The sequence below is a fragment of the Typopeltis vanoorti genome, chromosome 15 (genome assembly GCF_054136105.1).
Source record: "Typopeltis vanoorti isolate ZY-2024b chromosome 15, IOZ_Tvanoo_1.0, whole genome shotgun sequence".
NCBI lineage: Eukaryota > Metazoa > Arthropoda > Arachnida > Uropygi > Thelyphonidae > Typopeltis > Typopeltis vanoorti.
The window spans coordinates 53894307-53921930 of record NC_143563.1 but is presented as its reverse complement, the minus strand read 5'-3'; the positions used below and the strand labels follow the sequence as shown (position 1 = coordinate 53921930).

The window sequence follows — 27624 nt, the reverse complement described above, 5'->3', positions numbered from 1 at the left end:
TTGTAGAAAACGTTTTTTAAATTTCTGATATATAGCTGTTCTCGATAACTTAATGTTGTATTCTGGATTTTTTGGTTATGTGATAGCTTTAATGAGAAAAATTTTGATAATTTTGCTTTTTTTATATATCTGCCTTTTGATGAAATATTTTTAATTATGAAAATTCAATGCCATTTTTCATAATATATATTCAACATACTATTGTGCTATAATACACCATTTGTGTATTATGCTATGTTAATTAAATATAGAAGTATACTGCTGCCAAATATAAAGCTTCTGATTTTGTTAACAAAAGAAAAAAGTTTTTCATATATAAACAAGCGATCAGTTATTTTGAGAGCATTCATATTAACCCTGAACTTGGATATGAAATAAACACTGTTGCACTGATAGACTGAAAGAGAAGCTGCCACTTCCCTGCTTGTTTGTTTGTGCTAGCTGACTCATGTACAGGATTTGATATCATCTGATAACTAATTAAGAGCAGAAATCATTGAAGATACCAGGACTTCACTGCTTCTGGAAACATTGTCATACTTCAGCTGATGTGTCACTGAGAACTGATTTTTGGAGTTAAACTGAAGGAAGTTAGAAGATAAGTTATTATCCCATGCCTTTGATTAGGGGACTGTGTTTTGTGAACTCTGAAACAAACAAAGAAATCTTTCTTTCATAGACCTAATAAAACTTTTCTTTCCATGGGGACTTGATACATGAACAGTGGCGGCTCTTGCATAGGTACTGTGGAACTGCAGCACCCCCAATTTTTCTCGATATACAAATATATTTATTAATTTATTTATATTTGCTTGTAATATTTAACATCAACAATCCTATACAATTCTCTTATTTTGTATAAAAAATAATAAAAATCCATCTTGTAGCATTTAGGAGGGCGAAGGATGCTAGTAGCATCGTGTTTACCACAGTGTCATATTGCTATGCACGCAAGAATATGCATGTCATAGTGAGATGCGAGCTATTAGCATAATGCGGCACTGTCTGTCATGCAGTTCCACTGTTGTTTATATGCAGTTTGCGCCAGTAGTAGAGTGTTCGTAGTACTTATCGTGTTTACTTTGTCTGTTTAAATATTTGGACATTACAATTAAAGACAACATTTGTTATAGTTTTTATTTTAGAACATTATTGGGGTTATGATAAGATTTTATTTTTAAGTAATTTTGATTTATACCAAACTATAATTTTATCGATAACAAACATTTTTTTTTGTTTAAATTTTTACCATAATTTTGATATTTTATCCAAACACGTATACACCGTACTTACAGTGTGTATGTATATTTCAAAAGTTGCAGCACCCCCACGATTTCAAGCCACAAGCCGCCACTGCATATGAATGCTGAACCAAGATTTTGCTGTCCTCATTGAAGAATTTTACAGATACAAGTTGGTGATTCTTGCTTTATAGGAAGCAAGCTGGATAGGAAAAGGTGACATTCAGTAATATAGCACTATTCGCGTACTCTGTACGTTGGGATGGCAAATATCAGCAAGGTGTAGGATTAATAGAAAGGTTTAACAGCAAAGGGTTAATAGAAATGCTAGTAATGTTTTTCTTGGATATGACTATATTAATGCAAGACGCTTAACTGCAAAATTTAAAATCAGGATTAAATCCCTGAATGATGTTGCTATGGTCCTACTTAGGATTTGGAAAATGGAGAAAAGAGTGCTTCTTTAGCAAGCATCAAGACCTAGTAGGAAGTTTTAAGATAAACAGGATAAATGAATGCCAAAATTATACTGATTCTAATTACTAGCTGAAGTAACTGGACCATTTGGCACTGGTAATTGCAGTGACAGTGCCAGGAGATTCCTTTGGTATATAAGCTTTATGCTTATATACCAAAGCTTAAATGGACTGAGAATAACCAACATCTATTTCCAGCATAAAGATATTTATAAGCACACTTGAATCTCATCTGATGGTATCCATAAGAACATGATTATGATTTAATTAATAGTAAATAATTATTGTACATCCTAGTGTACTGAGATCAGTACACTAGGATATACTGAGATAGGATCTGTCTATTATCCTTTTACACAGAAGCATTGAGTAATATTAATACTGCTGGAATTTACCAGGATGAGATGTTATGAAAGAGTTGCAATAAGATGCATAAGATGGCTTCACGGAAGCTGTGCATGAAACTAGTCAGTCTGTTAGAGAGAAACAAAAAACAGAATTATTTTAATGGTGAGGCAGTGAAATTAATAAACAAGTAAAAGCACAATTTAAAATAGTTTAAAAAAAAAACATAAATAGGTTTTTTTTTTAAACAGCATGGCAGAGAATACAGCTAAGAAAATAATCACAAAGGTCTATATGAAGTTATAAGTTTCACAGGAAAAGAAAGAATGGATTGAAGTCAGTAACCAGCATTCTGGCCTTGATGTATTTGTTTATCTTTACACATCAATAATTACATATAATAATTACATGTTAGTGATCATATGGATGTCAAGTATCCAACATAAATTAAAATAATGTTTGTTTCCTGTTGAAATAACACAGGTACAAGCATAAATTATTTGATATTTTCACCCATTTGGTTGTTTGGGTGGTTAAAAAAATAAAAATATTTGTAGAAATTTAAGACTAAAACTTACGTGGAATAATTTGAATAGATTTTTGTCGTAGTATCTAAGGTATCTTCAGTATGTTGACAATGGAACACCATTAAAATGCAAATAACTGAATTATTTTAAAAAGTGCATGGTCAGCCAATTCCTAATTAAAAAAACAAACAAACAAATAAATAATAATACTAATAACCTTGGTTTTAATCCTTTTTCTCAAGTAAGCAAACAGACAAGTTTGCACCTGAACGTAGTTCAAGTTTCATGGCAGTGCAACATCAAGGCAACTCGTGGTAAAGGTGGAGCAAGCTCAGATCACTATCCTTGATATTTCCCATAATGTAAAACACATCTTCTAGGAGATGTATGATGTTATACATTATGGGTAGGGGTCACTACCCAGACCGGTTTTGACCTTTTTTGAGGTCTCATCAGTGAGTAGGCAGACCCTGAAATTCCAAGGTTTTAGTAATACAGAGCTTATCAATTTTACCTATGCAAGTTGACACAAGGTGCTTTGACCTTATTAAGTAAGAATCTCTGGATGAGAGAAAGATGTGGCAAGTTTTTTACCTTGGGTATGATATATGTTAAAGATACCAAGTAATTTTATAACCTTGGTTTTAATCCCTTTTCCCTATTAAGCAAACAGACAAGTTTGCGCCTGACCGTAGTTCAAGTCTCATGGTAGTGCAACACCAAGGCATCTCATGGTAAAGGTGGAGCAAGCTCTGATCACTATCCTTAATATTTCCCATAATGTAAAACACATCTCCTAGGAGATGTATGATGTTATACATGATGGGTGGGGATCACTACCCAGGCTGGTTTTGACCTTTTTTGAGGTCTCATCAGTGAGTAGGCAGACCCTGAAATGCCAAGGTTGTAGTAATACAGAGCTTATCAATTTTACCTATGCAAGTTGCCACAAGCTGCTTTGACCTTATTAAGTAAGAATTTCCGGATGAGAGAAAGATGTGGCAAGTTTTTTACCTTGGGTATGATATATGTATAGATTAAAGTCAAGGTTATAAAATTACTTGGTATCTTTAACATATATCATACCCAAGATAAAAAACTTGCCACATCTTTCTCTCATCTGGAGATTCTTACTTAATAAGGTCAAAGCACCTTATGGCAACTTGCATAGTTAAAATTGATAAGCTCTGTATTACTAAAACATTGGCATTTCAGGGTCTGCCTACTCACTGATGAGACCTCAGAAAAGGTCGAAACCAGTCTGGGTAGTGACCCCCACCCATCATGTATAACATCATACATCTCCTAGGAGATGTGTTTTACATTATGGGAAATATCAAGGATAGTGATCAGAACTTGCTCCACCTTTACCACGAGTTGCCTTGGTGTTGCACTGCCATGAAACTTGAACTACGTTCAGGCGCAAACTTGTCTATTTGCTTACTTGGGAAAAAGGATTAAAACCAAGGTTATAAAATTGCTTGGTATCTTTAACATATATATATATATGATTATATATGATTAATACCCACACAAATATAATAAGACAATAATTAGGAATTTACAGAAAATTGATACAGCAATATTTCTTATAAACAGGATAACCGAAGGCCATCAGATCTGTTTAAATGTGAGTGAGTATTTATTTATTTATTATTTTTTTTAAATTAGGAATTTGTTGACCACGTATGCCTTATTTATGCTATAGTGGTACTCTTTTAAAATAATTGTTATTTGCATTTTAATTTTATTCCATTGTTAATGTACTGAAGATACCTTAGATTCCATGATGTACCCATGTTCTCAGTGTTAATATTTCCATGACTACATGTCACAATGATGCCAACTTTCTCCGTCCAGAGCCAATTTTCTCTATTTCTCTTCTATTGACTTTAATATAGGATCCTGCCATTTCCATGGTGCTCTACATGCTACTATGCCATATCTACCTTTTTTTTTTATCTATCTATCTATATTATATATATATATATATATATTATCAGCTATCTATAACAAAAAGTTGTTATAGATAGCTTTTACCACATGCTTAAATCCAGATATTTTTCTTATGTCAGTGTGCTTTATATGATCTTTCTGGTTTATATCACAAAATCTTCTTTTTTCTAGTGCCCTTTAAGTTGTTATTAGACTTTGTTCTTCCTTTTATGTTGTGCTCCATGTCTCACTGCTATATGTCATTGCTGGTAAGATTAGAATGATACAATTAAAAATATTAAAACGATTCAATCTTAATTTGATATCTGTTGTTTGGTTTGTGGTAGGTTTGCATCTTTTATGCTTTCCAAGAAGCCTTTTTGCATCTCTTTCATCTGATATATCATTGTCCATTTTCATTGCTTGTCCTAAATAAAAGCTCTCCATAAATGTAACTCTCTGTGTATGACTTCTTGTAATTTGATTTGGTGGTCATACAGTATTTGTTTTTCATCCACTTTTTCAGGGTGTATTTCTAATCCTGCCTTTCAGATTTCAGATTTGCAGTGCAATCTGTTTCATTCAGCATTATTTTTAGTTCTTATGGCTGATGAGATATCAGAACCACATCATCAACAAACAGGAGTATTTTGAGATTTTCTCATTCTGCTAAACCTCTTCATGCAGGTTTGTGTTTTTATTATTATTATTATTATTATTATTATTCAGGCCTCCATGGAGTCAAAAGACTCATCGTGGGAGGTCCTTCCTAAGAAACAAAGTCTATCAAGACTCATCGAGGGGAGGTTCCCCCCCCCCCTGAGAAACACAAAGTCTATCATACCACTCCTTAAACTCATTGACTGTTCTCGTTCTCGCCACTCCATCAGGCAATGCATTCCATGGTTCAACCACCCTCCATGCAAAGAAACCACTCCTCACCCTCTTTCTCAAGTTTCCTTTCGTAACTTCCAGGGATGGCCTCGTGTCATCACTCCTTCCCGCTGTTCAACTAAGTGAAAGAACTCCCCAGTGTCAATCCTGTAACCACCTCTCAACAGTTTAAAAGTCTCAATCATATCACCTCTCCTTCTTCTATCCACCAAACTCCGCTGTCCACATTTCCTCAGCCGATCCTCATAACTAACATGGTACAGTCCTGAAAGCATCTTTGTTATTCGCGTTTGTACCCTTTCCACAGTTTAATTTATCCCCTTCAAATCCTGGGGACCAAATCTGAGAACAATAGTTTAAGTTTGGTCTGATCAGAGACTTACACAACGGAATGATAACCCTTTTATCTCTGCAGGTCAGTGTCCTTCTCATTATTGCAGCAATCCTCTGTGTTACCTTCACCACCGTTGCAATATGTCCCCTAAATTTCAGGTTTCTATCAATCATCAACCCCAGATCTCTTGTCTCCCCTACTTCCTCCAGTATAACTCCTCCCATAGATTATGCAGCGTCCCATTGATGTTTCCTAAACCTCAACACTTTACATTTTGCTTCATTAAATCGACATCCCCATTCATTTGCCCATCTATCTAGCTTATTCAAATCCTCTTGCAGGGCTACCACATCTGCATTATTACTAATAATCCTTCCCAGCTTCACATCATCTGCAAACAACTGAATATCCCCTTGCAGCCCACTGACAATGTCATTGATATAAAGGTTAAACAATATAGGTCCCAGTACTGAGCCCTGTGGGACCCCCACTTGTAACCCTCTGCCTCCTTGAAACTGTCCCACCATACACAACTCTCTAATACCTATCGAACAGCCAATCCTGAATCCAGTTGACCAATCTGACATCCAGATCCCATGTGCTGCAACTTAAATATCAGCTTATCATGTGGCACCCTGTCAAATGCTTTCACTAAGTATAAGAAAATAGCAGTATATGCTTTTCCCTCATCTAATGCTCTTGTAACTTTATTATAAAAGGCTAGCATATTGCTAAAACAAGAGCGTCCCTTCACAAATCCATTTTGACTCTCACAGATAACATTACCCTCATCTGCCCAATGCTGTATACGATCCCTCACTACTTTCTCCAAGATCTTAACAACTACTGATGATACGCAAACTGGCCTATAATTTGACAATTCCAGTCTGCTACCACCCTTATGCAATGGCACTATTTTACCTTCCTTCCATTCCATGGGTACCTTTCCCGCAGCCAGACTTTCATTGAAAAGCCAGGTCAAAGGCACTGTCAGTTCCCTAGCACATTCTCTCAAAACTCATGGTGAAATAAATACCATCCAGTCACACAGCTTTACTGACATCCAGAGTTCTCAGTATTTGAAACGCACTCTCCTTCTGCACCTCTAAACCTCGAACCTGCCCTATCCCTCTAGTATTAAAACTGACTCCTCCAGGATGAAATACTCCAATAAAGTGTTCATTGAACAATTCCACTATGTCCTCTGCATCAGTCACTCTATTCCCATTTTTATCCCACAATATCATTCTTCCACAGTCATTTCTCCTCCTACTGGCCACATGGCTAAAAAATTTCCTAGGATTTTCTTTGGATCTTAGGGCCAATCTCCTCTCATATTCCAGTTTTGCCTTCCTTATCATACTTGTCATTCTTCTGGCCTGTGTCTTATATTCTTCATGCATCTTCTCTTCACCTGTCTCCATATATCTCTTTCATTGCCTCTTTTTCGCATGCAATTCCTGCTTAATATTGTTTGTCATCCACTTTACTCCAAATTGTGTCCTCTTCTTCACTTGTGGTATACAACTTATCATTGCTGCTAACAAATATTCTTTCACAATTTCCCGTGCACTAATGATATCCCAGCCTTCCAATTCTCCTCCCTCCATGAAGCTTCCCCAATGCTATAACCAAATCTCAAACTCTTGAACCTCTTGTTCCCTCTATTACATGTTGCCTAAGACATTTGTCCCTCAAGAATTCTAGAAATCCCATTCCCTTTTGAGAGTGCTTTCTAGAGTTATTGTAAAGAGATTGGGAAAATGACATCTCTTTGTCTTACTCCTCTCCCTAGAGCTTTTTTTTTTTTTTTTCAAAGAATAATGTTGGTTTTGTTACCTGTAGAAATATTTTGTATTAACCAGATATGTAGTTGTTCATTGCCTTGATCTTTTAGTGCTTGGAAGCTATGTTAAATGCATTTTTAAGTCAATAAATAGCAGACAAAGCAGAAAATTATATTCTCCACATTTTTCAAGTTTAGTGTGTGTGTGTGTGGGAAGAATACTTTCTTAAATCCTGCTTGCTTTTTGCTTTTATTTTCATTTAGGTGTTTTTGATTCTATTTAGTACTTGTGAATATTTTATGGAAGTGGGATAGGAGACATATTATTCTATAGTTATCAAGTTCTCCTTTTTTATGGATGAGAATCATTTAGATTATTTCCATTCCTCAAATCCACTTATTACACAGAGATTATGGAATGATAATAGCAACTGAAAAATCAAAAATGATGGCCTTTAAAGGACAAGATCCAGTAAGAACTAAAATAGTAATAGATAACAAGATTTTAGAACAGGCGAATTCATTTAACTACCTAGGATGTATGATTACATATGAAAATGAAAAAAGATATAAACCTAAAAATTGCAAAATATTTAAAATTAACAGATGTGATTAACTCTATATTTAAACCAAACCTAGTACAAAAACAAACCAGACTAAAAGTATACAATACATTAGCCCTACCAGTCCTATTGTATGAAAGTGAAATCTTGACAATAAAACAAAAAGATAAACAGAGATTAATAACAAATAGATCACAATAAATTTTGTGATCTATTTGATCACAAAAGAAATTGAAGAAATTATGAAAGAATTAAACCAGGAATCAGTAATAGAAATAAATTTAAAAATATAAACAGAAATGGATAGAACACATTGAAAGAATGAAAACAAAAAGATTACCAAAACAAACCTTAAATTACAAACCATTAGGAAAAAGAAAATCAGGACGTTATGCCGTTACTTTTCCTAAAATAATTTACTTCTTTTATGAATTTACCACTCTACAATAACACCAAGACTTACAAATTTTCCCTTACTCTAATATCTGTATAGAATATTTAGAATGAATATTCTAAATATTCATTCCTTATTAGAAGTGTTCATTCCTTATAGAATGAACACTTCTTACATGTTCATTCTATAAGGAAAGCAAATTCTATATCTCTAGCCGATTCCTAATTTTACTCACGTGCTTACCCTGACTATTAAAGGTTATTCCTTGCTAAAAGAAACGAATCCTCTAATTTCTTTCTGGGTCCGTCTCCTCTTCAGATATTGACAAATTTATTTTTTAAAGCTGTGCCAACCAATATCTTAGAATAGAGGGGACTCTTATTCAGGGAGACTTTTCCAGACTTTTGGTGCACATAGGTGAATAAATTTAGTGCTTAAACTCATAAATTAAATGCTTCACTGTGGCTAAGTAAATTCTGGTTTGCAGTCGTAATCTCTATAACAACATGTTGTACCTTTCTTTCCCCCTCCCCCTGCTATGGTTCAGATTAATGAGTGGTAGTTTTGGTTCATATCACAGGCAAAACTCAGATGTGGAAGAAAAAACATATTTGTTGGAATCAAAAGGCATAATATACACTTAGACTAATCTCACTTTCAATTAGTTCAATGACATGCTAAATCAAACTGATTAATTCTAATGCATGAACAATAAATCCTTCTAAGTTAGAGATTAAACACACATAATATACACATTATACACTTCTAATCAATATTCTACCTGCTATGTTCGTCTTGCATATTAAACTAGTCACAATCATCTATAATCATTCCAGACAATTTGTCTTATGGGCATTAGCCACTGCTAAATAATCACTTAAAGTTCTTAAATACTGTCCATACTCGATTATTACACTATAATGATCTTTCCCTTTTACCGACTGGGTAATTATACAACAAAATCTGTACTTTACCATTTCTTGGGGCAGGATCTCCAGGTCCGTCTGAACTGTCCTTCTTTTTTCACACTTGTAAACAATTACGGGAGTCTTTAACAATAATAAATGCAAAAATATAATGTTCTGTGGATGTGCGCTGCACACCTAACACACCCTGAATATTTGCCCCTGGTAACTAATATTGGTGAGGTGAAGAATAAAGTGGTTAGAAGATTAGGAATGGCTTCTGGCAGTTCAAAAACTTTTGGAAAGTTTGGAAAGAAAACAATACAATACTAGTAAGAACAAAACTTAAAATTTACAGTAGTCTGGTTCTCTCTCTTTCTGTTCTGCATTATGGAGCCAAGACATGGACATTGTGTAAGAGTGATAATTAGAGACTTTATGATTTTTATCATTATTTAAGGAGTATTTTGGGGATAAGATAATTTGATTTCTTGAATAATGAGTTATATCAGAGGAGTGGTTCATCACCTCTTTGCACTACCCTGTGTAAGGAAAGACTATGATGGTTCAGCCATGTTGTCAGAATGCAGGATATTTGCTTAGTCAACAGGATTATGTTAAGTGATCCAGAAGGTGTTAGGGAAAGAGTAGGTCTTAAATGAGATGATTCAATGTTATCAAAAAATGTCTTAAGAGAATTAACATACAATGGCATGCAGCAGTGTATGCTCAAGACAAACATAATAGCCTACTTAGCAAACTGCCATTCTGTGGTCTGCATTCCACTATCTACAACTGGATCACCAACTTTCTTACTATTCATTCACTCACTACAAGTCACAGTGAATGATTTCCTCTCCTCAGATTTCCCTACCTGTGCTGGAGTATCCCAGAGGGCTGTACTTTAACACATTCTCTTCCTCCTCTGTGTAAATGACTTGCTCTCATAGATTTCAAATCCTATCTCTAGTTATGCAGATGACATTGCACTTCATTCCTCCTTTTTATTTGACAAACTTCATAGTGCCCGGTTGTTAGAACCCTCAAGATTCATCATGATCAATGTTATGAACTCTAATCTCCTATCTAGACTTCAATCAGATTTCACTTCTTGGACTGACTCACAACTCCAACCTTTTCCTAGCACAAACACATCTCAACCATAGTATCTGCAGCTACCTAAAAGCTTCATTGTTTTCTCCTCAAGACACTACTTCAGTCCTTTACAATTGCTATCTCTACACAAATCCCAAATCTTCCCAGCCATGGAATATTGCTCACATATTTGTGCTAGGTCACCAAATATGTGAGCAATATTCCATGGCTGAGAATATCGCTCATATCAATATTCACATATTTGGGGTAGGTCACCAGCATTCCTCTCTAAGTTTGCTCTAGGTTTGATTATCAGTACCGAGGAAACAAAGGCAATGCAAACAAATCCACTTCAGTCCCTCTCCCATTTCAGTTCTGCTCAGTTCAGTTCAATTTCTACCTTATGCCTGTTCAGATTTTATTTATTTTATTTTTTTTATATCTGATTCACATATGAAAAGCCACAAGACCTATAGCACAATAGTGTCATGTGTGGGCAAGAGGAATAGAAGAAAGGAGGAGTCCGCTCATATTTTGCTTGCAAAGTTGAGAGTTGTAATCTTTGGGGAAGGCAGAGTGGGGAGATTGTTCCAAAGGACAGAAGTAGATGGAATAAAAGAGGAGGCAGTGAAGTTGCTTCAGTGAGTTTCAAGATAGACTGTAAAAGGGTGTTGGTTAGCAGTGGCTCTGGTTTTAATGATTTTGGAGGAGAGTGGGAGAATAATAGTGTCCAATTCAGCAGAGCACTATCCATGAAAGTATCTGTAGAAGAGGCACAAGGCAGAAACTGAACATCTGTGAGAGAGTGATCATTAATTATCTGGATTGCCCTCTTCTGGAATGAATCTAGCAATTTTGAGAGGATTTTGATGCACCATCCCAAATATGGGAGCATTATTCCATGGCTGGGTAGATTTGGGCTTTGTATAGAGTAAGCAGCTGTGAAGGTGTGCAATAGTTGAAATATGATTGTGCCAGGAAAGATCGGAGTTGCAAGTCAGTCCAAGAAGAAAAATCTAATTGTGTTTGAATTTCTCAGTATTACTGAAGGTAAGGAGAGGGATGCGAGCTCTTTCTTGCAAGAGATTGGACAGAACTGGGTTTTGATGGCACTGAAGTTTACAAGGTTGTCCTTGTCCCACTGGGATATAGCTAGGAGATCATCTGAGTTCAGATTCTTGGTTGTTGTAGATGTTGAGGATTCTAATACTTGAGCACTAACATGTTTGTCGAATGAATAGGAGAAATGGAATGTACTGTTATCGGCAAAGCTATGGCTAGGATTGGAAGTCTGTGAGAGCAGGTCGTTCATATACAAGAGGAAGAGAGTGGGTGAAAGAACAGAACCCTGGGATACTCCTGCATTGGTTGGGAAATTTGAGGAGAGTAAGCCGTCCACCATGACACGTTGTGAGTGACTAGTGAGAAAGTTAGCAATCTAGTTGCAGAGTGAGGAAGGCTATAGGATGGCAGTTTGGTGAGTAGGCCCCTATGCCAAACCCGATCAAGTGCCTTTGATTTGTTGAGGACACCCATGTGAGTTTCTCCAAATTTCTCCATGGCTTGAGTCCATAGGTGGGTGGTGAAAGCAAGAAGATCAGCTGTAGATTGTGAGTGGCAGAATCTGTATTGCTGGTCACTGCTACTTAGTATATCTCTTGATGGTTCAATAGTTGGTTGTTGATAACCTTCTCCATAATTTTTGAGAGAACAGAAGTGAGAGCATTTGGATGGTAGTTCATTGGTTGACTTATGACCTTTCTTTTGGATGGGTTGGATGTGGACCTGTTTCCATGTTGTTGTGTAGATGGAGTTAAATAGGATAGATTGAAAAGGTGATACAGGATAGGTGTCAGTTCTGGTGGTCACAATTTTTTAACACAATAGGTGGGATACCATCAGGACCAGATGCCTTGTTTGTGTTTAGGTTGTTAAGGATTCTTCGGATTTCTTTTTGTCGGAAGACTATGGGAGACATGATGGAAGCTGTTCTTTGTGCAGTGGGGGAACTTTGCCCAGGTGATCAAGTAAGTTTGCCTTGTCTTTTGGTGAGGTGAACTACAGTACCATGTGGATGTTAGAGTGGTAGAAACCTGGTTGGGCAGAAGTTGGGCAGAAGGCAAGTTTGCAGCATTTGTCCCTTCCAAAGTCTGACTTGGACTTGGTGATGAATCTTTTACAACTGTTGCAGGCTGCAGTATAGACAGAGAGGTCAGCTGGAATTTTGGTCTTTAGCCAAATGTGGTAATGAGAGATTTTTTTCTTTTACAGTGTTGGCACACTTTTTTGAGAACCATGGCATGGATGGTGGCCAATAGTTTAGTTTGTACTGGAATAGAGGATGAAAGCCTTTATTCCTGTGAGAATAATTTCTGTTATTCAGTCTGAGCAGGTGTTTTACATCAGAAGAACTGAAGCAGTAGTCAGACCAATGGGGAGGAGGAATAGAAGTCACAGAGGTCCTCCCAGTTGGCACTCTTGTAGTGCCAAAGAACACAAGACTGAACTGGTGGGTGTAGGTAGTTTTGTAGCAGAAGAGACTTGTATGAGGTTCTGGTCCAAGTTTCCAAGAAGATAACCAACAACCACAAGTATACCTGGAGGGGGGGGCTTGTTAGGAAGAGGTGAAATGTGTTGGCAAATTGGAAAGTGGGGGGAGGGGGTTTGTATTCTGGTGGGGGGGGGGGTTGATGATCTGAGATAGGTTATTGCTGATGACGAACACCTCAGCATTCCTGCCTGTTTGATCGGTAAACTGGAGATACTTTCACAGAAAACGTTCTGCTGAATTGGCCACTCTCATTTCTCCACTTTTTTTTCCAAAATCATAAGAACAAGAGCTGTTGCTAATGAACATCCATTTACAATCCAGCATGTAACTTGCCAAACCAACTTTTTCATTCTGTTGTTCTATTCTATGGAACATTCTGCTTTCCCCAAAGAATACACCCTTCAGCTGCTCAAAAAAAAAAATATATATATACAGTACTGCCCCGACTTACGCGAATCTGGAGTTACGCAGTTTCATATATGTACGTATTCCTGTCCTGCTTCACGCCTCACCACTAGTCGTATCCTTCGGTGCTAGCCGCATTCGCCAGTGTCGCACATGCTGTGAACAAGCACTGATGTGTTTCGCGTGGTCTCCATTCATACACGATTTTTATAGTCTACAAAACTTGCGATTGTTTAATGTTATGTTCTTGATAAAAGTTTTATCACATAAAAAGTAATAACGTCATCCAAAAGAAGCAAGTCCAATTCTTCTACAACTAGCAAGAAAAGAAAAACATCGACTTTGAAAACAAAACTCAACATTATTAAGCATTTTGAAGGTGGAATGAAAATTTGTGAGCTAGCAAAGAAGTTCGATCTACAGGAATCCAGAGTAAGAACAATCATAAAAGAAAGGTTTACAGATTTTGGAGGACATAGATTTTAACGAGGAACGAATTGTAGACACAAGGCAAGGAATAAAAAAAATCATTAGTTTGCTATGAAGAAATTTTGCATGACAAGAAAAAGACATTAAGCCGTCAGATGAATCTATTAGGTTTTATGAAACCATTGACATCGAAATAACTTTCTTTTTTTTTATGTACAAAAAACTACAATTATGATTATATTTCTTAAAAAATATAGGAGTTTTTGTAAACCTTTGGTCCCAATTAACTAATATTTTGTATGTTTGTATGCAAAATTATACCCGAGTTACGCGAATTCGACTTACGCACTTTTTGTTGGTCCCATCTACTGCGTAACTTCGGGGTATGTCTGTATATATACAGTGGTATCTCGCTAATCCAAACTAATAATAACCGTGCTCTTTCGGATTAGGAAAAAGTTCGGATTAGCGAATTTCCCTCCAAGATATGATAACAACTAGCGTTTAAGACCAAAATAATCAGATTCTAATGGTACATCCATTTAATTCTGTAAATAAATGCTACTGTACTGTAATATAAAACTTAAAACATAATACTGTACACAAGTTTTTTTTAGTAAAAAATTTAGTTTGTATGTACCTGTATTGTTGAGGATTCTGATTTAATAAAATTGCATAGTTCAGTACATAACTTAATTTATTTTTTTAAATACCACTTTCTTGTACACAACACAAAAAGTTTCACAAAAAATAATACAAAACAAGTTTTTTATTTCTTTGTAAAAAAGTCATTGATTTTCTTTTGCTTCTTGGAAGCTAAACTTTTTTCAAATGTTTCTTCTCGGAGCTGCATTAGCAATAAAATAATTTAAGCATCTGATTTGATTTCAAATTCACTTTCGGTTCTACCTGTAATCCATTCTGTAACATCTGTTTGTAAAATTTCAACATTCGGATTTATATTTTTAACCAAATTATGCACGATTTGAATTTCCTCTTTTTGTGTATCACCATAGTTATACTGTACTGTAATAATAATAAAATAAATAATGATAGTTAAAATAATAATTATTAAATAAAAATAATAGTACACAAAATAAATAATACGTAATAAATAAAACTTTTTTTTCTTTCAAACCGCAATTCGGATTACTGGAGGGTTTGGACTAAAGAGGTTCGGATTAGCGAGATACCACTGTATATATATATATTTATTGTAACTGGTATTTACTTTGATTGTAGACATTTTAAATCATAATTTTACTGACTAGGAACACCAAGATAAGGTAAAATAAAAACTTTAATTAAAACACAACTAGTTTTGTCGGAAAGCCGACTTCTTCAGGTATACAAATTATCACAAACTGGAAAATAGCAAGATAAAACAAGGACTTCTCATATAAACAAATTAGGAATAACAACAGTCAAATTTGAACCGGCGTCCACGTGGCAGGACTAGCATGAGGCGTTAGTGAGTGGGAACTATCTCGAAAGCACCAGAACTGAATTACTGTGCTGTGTGAGTCAGGTAAGCTATAACTTAAATTGCTGTTCATGTGTGAGGGGTCCAGAATTATTTCCTTTGATTCTAAGATGCTCTTTTCTAGTTCATCAGTGCATTTATGTATATTAGTAGTAAGCTTCCAGTCTATCTGATGTTGATGCTCTTCTAAATTAGAGTTGGCAGAGAAAAGAACATGACTGGAGAGGGCACTTGCACGGGTTCTGTTGTAAGAGATATCATGTTGATGCTCTTCGAGACCTAGTGAGACCGACTTATCGGTTTGCCCATAATATGGTTTTCCGCAATTGCAGATGATTTTATAAACTCCTGGGAACTGAAGTTGGTTATGTTTTGGCTTGGGTTGACTTAGGAAAGAACGAAGTTTTGGAAGGGTAGTGAAGTGTTAAATTTCTTCATAATTTTCACCAATTTTGGTGATAGAGAACTTACATATGGTAATTGAATATGTGCAATAGGATTGGAGTTACCTTCTTGCTGAGTTGGCATATGTGGGTCTAGACGGTTTGCAATGCTTTGAGGTGCGTATTCGTTCTTTAGGAATGTGCTTTTGAGGTCCACTCTTGCCCATCGAGTGAGATCTCTAATTTCAGAAAAAGAAGATCTTCAAATAGAACTTAACCACCTCAAAAGCACCTTCCTAAAGAACAGATACCCACCTCAAAGCATTGCAAATCGTCTAGACCCACACATGCCAACTCGGCAAGAAGATAACTCCAATCCTTTTGCACGCATTCAATTACCACACGTAAGTTCTCTATCACTAAAATTGGTGAAAATGATGAAGAAATTTAATATTAGAACCTACTTCACTACCCTTCCAAAACTTTGTTCTTTCCTAAGTCAACTCAAGCCAAAACATAACCAACTTCAGTTCCCAGGAGTTTATAAAATCATCTACAGTTGCAGAAAATCATATTATGGGCAAACTGATAAGTTGGTCTCACTACGTCTCGAAGAGCATCGATGTGATATCTCTTACAACAGAACCCGTGCAAGCATCAACACCAGATGGACTGGAAGCTTACTACTAATATCCATAAATGCACTGATGGACTAGAAAGGCACATCTTAGAATCAAAAGAAATAGTTCTTGACCCCCTCACACATGGACAGCAATTTAAGTTATAGCTTACCTGACTCGCACAGCGCAGTAATTCAGTTCTGGCACTCTCGAGATAGTTCCCACTCACTAACGCATCATGCTAGACCTGCCACGCGGACGCCAGTTCAAATTTGACTGTTGCTATTCCTAACCTTTTATGAGAAGTACATATTTTATCTTCTATTTTTCCAGTTTGTGATAATTTGTACACCTGAAGAAGTCTGTTTTCCGACGAAACTAGTTGTGTTTTTAATTAAAGTTTTTATTTTACCTTATCTCGGTGTTCCTAGTCGGTAAAATAATGATTTAAAAAAATATATATATATATATGTATGTGAACAGAATCTTCCTTTCTAACTATCTTGCAACATGCACACATACACACTTCACTGATATGCTATAGACCTTGCAACCTTTCATTGCAAGACCAGTAGCATCTGCTAGATATTAAAAAAAAAAAAATGGCATAAGAATCTGTTCAGTCTGGTTAGACTTCGTGTTGGTTACTTGAGGAACTACTGCACATGAATGTGTTGCCTGTAGAGGAAATGTTTATTTAAATAGTTATGTTTTACATTTTGAAAACAAAATATTCACTTTTGGTAACAAAGTTATCTATTTTATTTTGTATTGCATAATAATTTTAATCTACACAGTTTTTCAGAATTTCCACAGTTAATTAGCAGTTACCACACTTTATTTCTTTATTCTTCTTCTTATTATTATGGCTCTACAGCCCAAATTGAGCTTTGGCCTCCTGGATTGTTGTCTCCAGTCCTGTCTGTCCAAAACTTTTGCAGTGAGCAAAAACATGTCTTCCTCACTGCAACTTTTTGAAATTGATTACACTGGATATTGTGGGTCTTTATAAAGTTGATATAACTCATGGTTGTATCTGATTTTTCAGTGACCATTATAATTCATTGGTCCAGATATTTTTCTAAGGATTTTCCTTTCAAAAGCTGAAATCAAATTCTCCATTCTTGCTGTAAATATCCAGGTTTCATATCAATAGGTAATAACAACTGGATAAACTGTTGATCTATATATATTTTTATTTTAGTCTTCCAATGAATACCTTTTGAACATAGCACACATGAGAGAGAATAGAAAGTCTGATTTCTTCTCTTTATTTTATTCTGCACTTCCACCATCTCATTCTGATCATTACTCCTAAATATTAAAATTTGTTTCACTTTTTCAATTTCAAGATTTCCAATTTTTACACTTGTATCAGTTAATTGATCTGCCTGGTATTAATCATTATTTTGGTATTTTTATTGGTTAATTTTTAGTCCAATGCTGATATTTCTAGTTTAAAATACGAGGGTGGTCTGAAAAGTTTTCAGCCTCGACCATAGATGGCAATGCTATTGGCAAGATTTTTTTTTTTCTAAGTTGGTACATCTGTCATAAGTATCATTGTGAAATTGCAATTCATTCTATCAAGTAGTTTGTTTTATACAGCTGTCTGAAGCAAAAGTGTTGTCTGTATCCCTTGAAATGGATAAAATTGAGTATCGTGCAGTTATAAAATTCTTTGTAAAAGAAGGTTTAACGGCAAAAGAAATTCATTCGAAGTTCATAAAAGTTTATGGGCACTCTTCTCCTTTGTTTTCAACAATTAAGAAATGGGCTGCCGAGTTTAAACATGGCCGTACCAGCCTTGAAGATGATCCACGTGAAGAACGTCCAAAAAATGTAACAGCACCAGAAATCATTGATCAAGTGCATGATATGGTATTGGATGACTGGTGAGTCAAAGGACATGAAATTGCTGAGACCATAGGCATTTCAGAAGAACATGCAGGATATATTTTTGCAAATTGCAAATGAAAAAGCTTTGTGCAAGATGGGTGCCGCATTTCTCACAGCAGATCAAAAACGCATTTGCACAAAAATCTCTGAATAGTGCTTGGAGCGTTTTAACAAGAATAAAACTGATTTTGTGCATCGATTTTATTACTATGGATGAGACTTGGATGCACCATTACACACCAGAATCCAAACGGCAGTCAAAACAGTGGACAGAAGCCGGTTGTTCAGTGCCAAAGAAGACAGGGTCATGGCATCGGTGTTTTGGGATGCTAAAGCATTTTGTTTATTAATTATCTTGAAAAGGGTAAAACAATAACCAGGATGAGAGCTTGGTCCACCTTTACCACGAATTGCCTCAGTCCTGAAGATACTTCAGGCACAAACTTTGTTTGCTTACACTTGGATAAACGATTAAACTAAATTTATTATAGTCTAACTTCCAACAGCTTTCTCTAAATCCAGAGTAATTTAATAATAAGGTGGTGACCTTTTGGCAACTCATATAGGTAAATATAACTTCTCCATTGCTTCTGCATTAGTATCACCACTTCTGGATCTGGTTCCCACTGATGAGACCTCAATAAAGGTCGAAACCAGTCTGGGTAGTGGCCCTTCCCGTAATGCATAGCATTATACGTCTTCAAGGAGATTGCTTTGCATTATGGGAGATACTGAGACAAGGAGTGATGAGAACTTGGTCCACCTTTACCACGAGTTGTCTCAGTCCTGAAGATACTTCAGGAGCAAACTTTGTTTGCTTACACTTGGATAAAGGATTAAACTAAATTTATTATGGAATATTATTCCTATCTTTTAACTGGACTAGACGAAAAAATTCGTGAGGAAAGACCTGGTTCGCAGAAGGAAAAAATCATCTTTCATTGGGTCAATGCACCTGCCCACAAAGGTGTTTTGGCAATGGGAAAATTAAGAGATCTGCACAATGAATTGTCTGAACATCCACCCTATTCCCCAGATTTGGCTCCCTCTGACTTCTATCTCTTCCCAAAACTAAAAATCTTCCTTGCTGACCAGCAAGGAAGATTTTTCCCCTCTTGCAATCACCTCTTGATTTTCTTCGAATCAAGAGGCGATTGCAGCTGTAGAGAGGTATTTTGCAGATCCTATTGAGAACCACTACATGAATAATGACACTGGAGCATCGCTGGAATAAATGTATTAGTCTTAAGGGAGATTATGTTAAAAAATAAAAATAATTTTGAAATTAAAAATTCATGTTTCATTGTTAGGCTGAGAACTTTTCAGACCACCCTCGTATGTTTCTTCTGTTTTTTTTATTTTGTTCTTGATATGATGTTAATGTCATCTGCATATGCTACAGTGTGCACTGATTTGTTTATTAGAGTGTAGTTAGTATCCATTGGCAACGATCGGATAGCATTTCCAAAGATAAATTAAAAAGTATTGGAACTAGACCCTCATCTTATTTTAGTCTTTCAGTGATTGGAAAGCAATCTGTTAAATCATTTTGCATTTTAACCTATGGTTAAATGCAAAATGGTTCCAAGTTTTTCATTGTTAATCTTGTAAGCCTTACTAGTTTATCTTATATATCAAAGTATATTATATGAATCTCATGTAATTTTCCTATTATTTCTTTATTACTATACTGTATTTAACAGTTTGTTTTTGGTTATTTATACATATAAATAACTAAAAATAACTATCGCATATTATTTAATCTTTTCAGAAATATACAAATATATTTTAATAAGTGGATAAACTTCCAGATCAAATAAATACAGCAATCTGTAAAGAGTATTATTTGGCTTGGAAGCTTATCAATTTGTTATAACTATTGAATGAAAGGTAAGTTAGAAGTAAAAAAAAAAGTAGAAAGGTATAAAAAGTTAATCCTTATAAATGATTATTTTGATTCTTTATAGATGTCTCTGATCTGATCTGAATACATCAGATCAGGGTGTTCAACCTGCAGGTCTCTTGTGACCCTGGACTGTTAGTAATGTGGCCCCATGAGATCTTAAACTTTGACATTATTATGCGATGCAAAAGATATACTGTCTTTCTTTCCATTTTGATGCAGAAATTTGAGAATAGGATTCAAGATTTCAGAAAAAATTATCAATTTTGGTATTTTTTTAGTATATTTTTTGGTATATTTGTGACTCCATTTTCAGTCGACATAAATAAATTACCTTTGAATTTTCAAATGGAATGTATAAAGTTGCAATCAGATATTCAGCTCAAAGAAAAATTTGATCATATCTCTTTGCTAAATTTTTATAAGACCTATCTTCCCAGCGAAAAATATCCTTCTCTTTACAATCACGCTTTATTTATGTCATCGCTTTTTGGTAGTTTGCACATTTGTGAACAACTATTTTCAAGAATGAAGCATACGAAGAGTAAAGTTAGATCAAAAATTTCTGACAAAAACCTTAAGAGCTCACTACGAATTGCAACCACTTCCATCGAACCAGACATTGATGCATTGGTTTTGCGTAAACATGGCCAAATATCTCACTAGTTGTGTGTTTATGCTGTCCTTTTTTTTTAGTGTTATAATAAAAATTAAAAAAAAATAAAGGAAGTTTTGTTACTTATATTCATTAACTATATTATACATTTTATATGCAGCCCAAGACAATTCCTCTTCACTCAATGTGGCCCAGGCAAGCCAAAAAGTTGGACACCCATGCACTAGATCATTAGGATATGTTATTATTTTGCATTTAGTATAGTGTATGTTAGAATATATTGCCATCCATTTCAGTATTATTGGGGGAAAAAAAAAAAACTTTTTATATGATTTGCTTATTTGTCAATAAACTGTTGGAATATTTAGGCTTATACATGTTTGTTTACAGGGCACAAATAATGTATCTGGGAATTAGAAATCTTGTTTTGGCATTATGGTGCATAAATCCAAAGGTGAGAACTATATTTTATTTATAAATCACACTTCATGTTTTAAAGTGTTTCTTATAGTTTAAAATTTACTTGTTTTATAGTTGGCCATAACATATTATTTTGTTTGTTAACATCCAAAGAGTGGAATTTATAAAGATACATTTGTAATTTAATAGGAGCTACATCAAATTGAAATTTCAGAATATTCAAAATAGTGGAATTTGTATTTTCTCAAAGTAGCACAATTACATTAAAAAAAAGTAATATCTTTTGATATCTCTATGGTCATGATGTGTTTTGTTGCTTAATGTTTAATTCAGTGTTTCCAAAATGTGTGGATCCTGAGTAATAACTTTATCAGGGAACTTTACCTCAGATTCAGCAAAAGAGTGGCATAAAATAAGCTTTTATACAGTTTTAAAACATATATGTAATAATAATAATAAGTAAAGGAGTTGGGGATATTTTTAGGTATTAATGTTTATTAATGCTCATTTCTTTTGAAGAAAAAAATCTCACATATCAGAAAATTAAAAATTTAGAAGTATTCTTTATTTAACAAAGTAGGGTAATATTAGTATTTTGTACTGATTTGCAGTATAAAATACTAAAGGTTGTTGAGAAACTCGAAGATGAAAAATCAAGATCTTTTCAAATGAATGCTAGTCATAGATAAAAATATGAATAACATTCATCATCATAAATCTAATCTTTAAAGGTACGCATAACTGTAAATAATAAATGACACGATAACCACAGTAATTAACTTTAAGGAAATAAAGATACAAATATTTCGTACTGAAATTAACGGTACGTCATCAGTGTAGAACAAACAGTTCATGGGTAGCCCTCTGTCTCCACCTTTCGCAAACTATTTTTTTGAACCATCTGGAAGACACCTTGTTCTCATCCAGTCATTCCCAACCCTCTCTTTGGTTTCATTATGTTGATGATGTCTTTGCTGTTTGGCTGCATGCTGAAGAGGAGCTTACTACATTCCTACAACAGATCAATAGCCTTCACCCACGCATTCAGTTCACCATGGATAAAGAAAAGACTGGTAGTTTACCATTCTTGGACATCCTTCTTACATGCACAGCCTCTGGTAATTTATCAACCAGATAAATCGAAAACCTACCTTTACTGGCAGATACATTCATCGAAAGTCTGCTCATTACACCTCTCAAAAAATTGGTGTTATCAAGTCTTTAATTAACAGAGCACATAAAGTGTGCTCCTCTCCCTCAAGCTTACAACAAGAAATTTTCACTATCAAAAAGTTAATACAATTTAATGGTTACAACCCTAATCAAATCCAGCAGCTAATTGACTCCTATATTGCAACACCTCAGGATTCTTCAACAGACCGCAGGGTTCCAATCTCTTATATTTCTTGCATCTCAGAACCGATTGGCAGAATTTTGAAGAAGTATCATCTCATTCCCACATATTTTCCTATCAACAAAATTTCTCACTCGTTGCCATTTACAAAAGACAAACTGGCACCTCTATTGTTAGCTGGCATTTACCAGATACCGTGTGAATGTAATTTAACATACTTTGGACAAACAGGCCATTCTGTGAAAAAAAAAAATGAATGAACATCAGCATTATATCGAATACATGAAACCTCAAAAGTCTGATCTGGCACAACATAGTTTTGACACCAAACACAATATCATTATTATTATTATTTCGGGTAACTCCAAGGAGTCGACAGACTCATCGAGGGAGGCCCTAACATCACGTCAAGAACAACTATTCGACATTCGCACAGTATCTATCATACCTCGCCTTGAACTCATTCACAGTCATAGCACCCACAACAGACTCTGGCAGCTTATTCCACTCATTCACCACTCTCCAAGTAAAAAACCTAGCTCTAACACCCCTGCTAACCACATTCTTGCCCAGCTTCCATGTATGGCCCCTAGTCCTCCCACTACCAGTCCTATTCTCAAAAATATCTTCTCGATTAATCTTATAGAAACCCTTCAGTAATATGAATGTCTCAATCATATTACCCCTTTTCTGCCTATCAACCAATTTTTGCAACCCACAAATCTTCAATCTGTTCTCATAAGGTTCATTCCACAGACCTGCCTCCATCTTGGTCACTCGTCTCTGGATTGTCTCCACTTTCTCCCCATCAAGAAGAAACCCTGGCACCCATATCTGGGCACAGTAGTCCAGATTGGGTCTTATCAGGGCTCGATATAGAGGAACAATAACTTGTTTGTCTCTGCTTGTTAAAGTATTTTTCAGTAACCAAGTGATTTGATGAACTGATTTAGCCACTTTTGCAATGTGCCCCTAAACTTCAACTTCCTATCTACCAACACTCCCAAATCCCTGGCCTCGTCAATCTCCTGGAGTATGGTTCCACCAATGTGATATAATGTTGCTAATCTTTTCATCCCAAAATGTATAATCTTACAATTCTCCACATTAAATTGGCATCCATTCTCCTTAGCCCAGTCCTCCAAACTATCCAAATCATCCTGCAAAATTTTGACATCCTGTGCACTCACAATTGCTCTACCCAACTTTGCATCATCAGCAAACAAGTGAACACTTCCTCTCAGATCCTTTCCTATATAGTTAATGAACAAATTGAAAAGTAGTAGTCCAAGAACAGACTCCGGCACACCACTAGTCACAGGCTGTCTTTTGGACTCCACTCCTGAATAAACCACTCTCTGGTAGCTATCCATCAAAAACTCTCCTATCCATCTCACCAACCCTATATCCATCCCCATATGCTGCATTTCACTGACCCAGACCCGAGACTCAGATTAAACAAAATACTGACAGTTCTTTAGCCACTTCACGTACGACACGAGCTGGTATACCATCCAATCCCACAGATGTATTGACATTGAGGTTTTGCAATAGACTACTCACCTCCACCTCATTCACCACAATTCCCGTATAATCTATTGGTTCATTCATTTCTGCAATGTCACCACCTGGATGATATACTCTTGCAAAGTGCTCGCTCAGTAATTCAACTATATCAACTGATTCAGTCACTTCCCTACCATCGGCATTCTTTAAAATCATTCTGCCATATACATTTTTTCTTTTACTTGCAACGTATCGAAAAAACTGTTTAGGATTCTCTTTAGCCTGCATGGCCAATGTTCTTTCGTAATCCTTTTTTGCTTTTCTTACCACACTCATTACCCTTCTGGATATCCAGTGGGATAAAGTTCGTCTTCTCCATAGCTGCAAATTTAAATATTTGTTCAAAGAAAGTTGCAAAGTCCTTTTACATTGGCCAAATTTGAATCGAAATGATTGTCTCTCTCTCTCTCTCTCTCCCAAAAGTTTGGGTGATTCTTATCTTATTTAACCATCAAAGAAATAGTTTTTAAGAATTATTTCATAATTTTTATTAATATTAATTTCTTGCACTCAGCAACAATTTTTAATCCACCGACTGTTATTTACTTTGTATTCCATTCCTTTGAACTGTTTGTTCTACACTGATGATATACTGTTAATTTCAGTACGAAATATTTGCACCTTTATTTCATTAAAGTTAATTACTGTGGTTATCATGTAATTTATTATTTATCATCATCATAAAATTTTGTGAGGTGTGACAGATGTAATAATGTAGAGCTATGACAGCACTACATTATTACATTTACATTATTACTGATCTCCTTGTCAATATTTTTCTCCAAATTAGTTTATCACTTATTAACACTCCAATATTGATACTTATATTTCTGACTGCATCAGTCTACCTACACTTGGGCATCTTTCAGATCATTTTCATGCTGTGTTGGCATTGAATCCACACAGTCTTTAACTCTCTGTCTATCCTGCAAGCCACACAGCCTCAATCAATCCTCATAAGGAACATTCCACACATCACTCGTTCCAGAGACAAGCAACCATCTTGGTTACTTGCCTCTGAATCTTCTGTGCTGCTTCCTCATCTCAAAACTAGACCTGAGCACAATAATCCAGATGTGGACGTTTCAAGGCCTTATAAAGAGGAATAACAACTTCCTTATCTCTACTTGTTAATGTGTTTTTCAATAGCCAAGTAATCTTATGGACTACCTTAGCAATATGTCTTCTAAACTTTAACTCTCTGTCTACCACCGCCACCACCCCTTAAATCTCTAGCTTCATCTATTTCCTGGAGTACACTTCCATCAATGTGGTACATAGCTTGTAATTAATTTATCGCAAAATGTATAACTTTACATATCTCACATTGAACTGATACCCATTTTCTTTTGCCCATACTGACAGCTTATTTAAATCATCTTGCAAGCTGTCCGCATTGCCTTGATTCTTATTTTTAGAGGTAACTGTGGCATAGTATAATTATTAAAAGAACACGTAAGACCACAGTAATAACTTTTAATTAATAAAGGTACAGATATTTCATACTAAAACTAATAGTACATCTTCAGTGTCACGCAAACAGTTATAGGAATGGAATACAAGTAACGAACATTCGGTGGATCACCTATTAAAATACAATTGTTGCTATGTGCTAGGAAATGATAGAAAATAATAATTAATCTTTAAGATAATTGGTTTTTTATTGATTACATAAAATAAAAGTCTCCCAGATCTTCGAGAGAGAGGCAATCATTTCGATTTAAATTCAGTTCCCGTAAAATAGCTTCACAACTTTCTTTAAAAAGGCGTTCATATTTGAACCTGCATCTGTGGAGGAGAATAGCTTTATCCCACTGGATATTATGAGTAGTGTTAATACTGTGTTGTGCTAGACCAGACTTCAAGGTTTGTTGTATTCAATATAATATTGATGTTCCTTAATTCTTTTTTCCACAGAATGGCCAGTTTGTCCAAAATAAGAAACATCGCATTTACATGGTATTTGGTAAATGCCAGCCAAAGATAGAGATGACAGTTTATCCTTTGTAAGAGGAAATTTTGTTGATAGGAACATACGTGAGAATCAATTGGTACTTTTTCAAAATTCTACCTATAGGTTCTGAGATTCCTGGAATGTAAGGGATTGGAACTCTGCTGACTGTTGAAGAAACCTTAGGTATTGGAACATAAGATTCAATTATCTGTTGGATTTGATTTTGGTTGTAATTATTCGATTCCATTAGCTTTATTAACAATGGAAAGTTCTTGTTGTAAGATTACTGGAGAAGAGCAAACTTTATGTGCTCTATTAATTAGAGATTTAAGAATGCCAAATTTTTGAGATGTGTGGTGAACAGACTTTTTATGAATGTATCTGCCCGTAAATGTGAGCTTTCGAAAGACGTTTGTAGATAAGGTACCAGAAGAAGTTCGAGTAAGGAGGATGTCCAAGAATGGTAAAGTACCAGAATTTTCTTTTACCATGGTGAATTGAATACGTGGGTGAAGGCTATTTATCTGTTGTAGAAATGTGGAAAGCTCATCTTCAGTATGTGACCAAATAGCAAAAACGTCATCAACATAATCTGGGAAGACCTGGGAGACCTTTATTTTATGTAATCAATCTCTTCTTTGGTGCATCAATCCAAAAATTGGTAAATATAGCAGCACATCACAACATCCTGTCTTGTGACTTCCTTTTTATCTCTTCATAACGCTTAGCACCAGTTAGCATCATTATGTTATTTATATATGAAATTCTTGGTCTGCCTCGTGGCCTCTTTCCTTCTACAGTCCCCCCATGCCTCAAATGGTGTCCAATTAGGCTTTTTCTTCTCTTATTGATGTGTTTCATTAATGACCGCTCTTCATGAACTATATTCAGAACTTCGTCATTACTTTTCTTTTCTGTCCAACTAATTTTCATCATCTTTCTCCAGCACCAAATTTCAAATGCCTTCAACTTTTTCATGTCTTGTTTTGTTAGCGTCCAGGCCTCACAACCATATAATGTAATGCTCCATATGTATATTTTCACTAGCCTTTTTTTGAGCTGGATGCTAAGTCCTTTACTGGTAAAAATGTTTCTTCTGTTATAGAATGCTTTTTTGGCTAGGAAAATACAAAACCTCCTTTAGGGAGGTTTTGTATTTTCTTCTTTCATCTATTAGATCTAGAATGTCCTGGGTGATCCATGGTTTTTTTATTTGCTTCTTCCTTAATCCTATGCAGTCATTGGCAGCCTTGATGATTGTATCCTTCAAATGAGTCCATTTTTCCTCTATGTTTTTATTTTCCCTCTCTCCAGTTTTAATGCTTTCATCAGTTTGCTGTTTATAGTTTCTATGGTTTTCTTCTGTTTTCAGGTTACTTATGTTCCATTTGGGCCTTTTCCTTGGTTGTGACAACTTTTTAAATTTCAGATTACATTTCAATAAAACCAAATTGTGGTCACTATCAACATCAGCTCCCGGGTAACTTTTGTATGATTTTACTTGATTTTTAAATCTATTTCTTGTCATAATATAATCTATTTGGTG

The 27624-nt window shown here is 35.3% G+C and overlaps 1 protein-coding gene across 6 annotated transcripts in view; it reads left to right on the top strand.

Moving 5' to 3' along the window:
* Positions 1–27624, top strand: part of LOC150098765 (lysine-specific histone demethylase 1B-like) — a 508665-nt gene that overhangs the window by 217870 nt on the left and 263171 nt on the right. For all 6 annotated transcript variants that reach the window (XM_090404995.1, XM_090404997.1, XM_090404999.1 and 3 more), the window contains one exon: positions 21175–21238. In XM_090404995.1, the coding sequence (XP_090261121.1) occupies positions 21175–21238 (64 nt within the window). The remainder of the gene's footprint in view (positions 1–21174; positions 21239–27624) is intronic.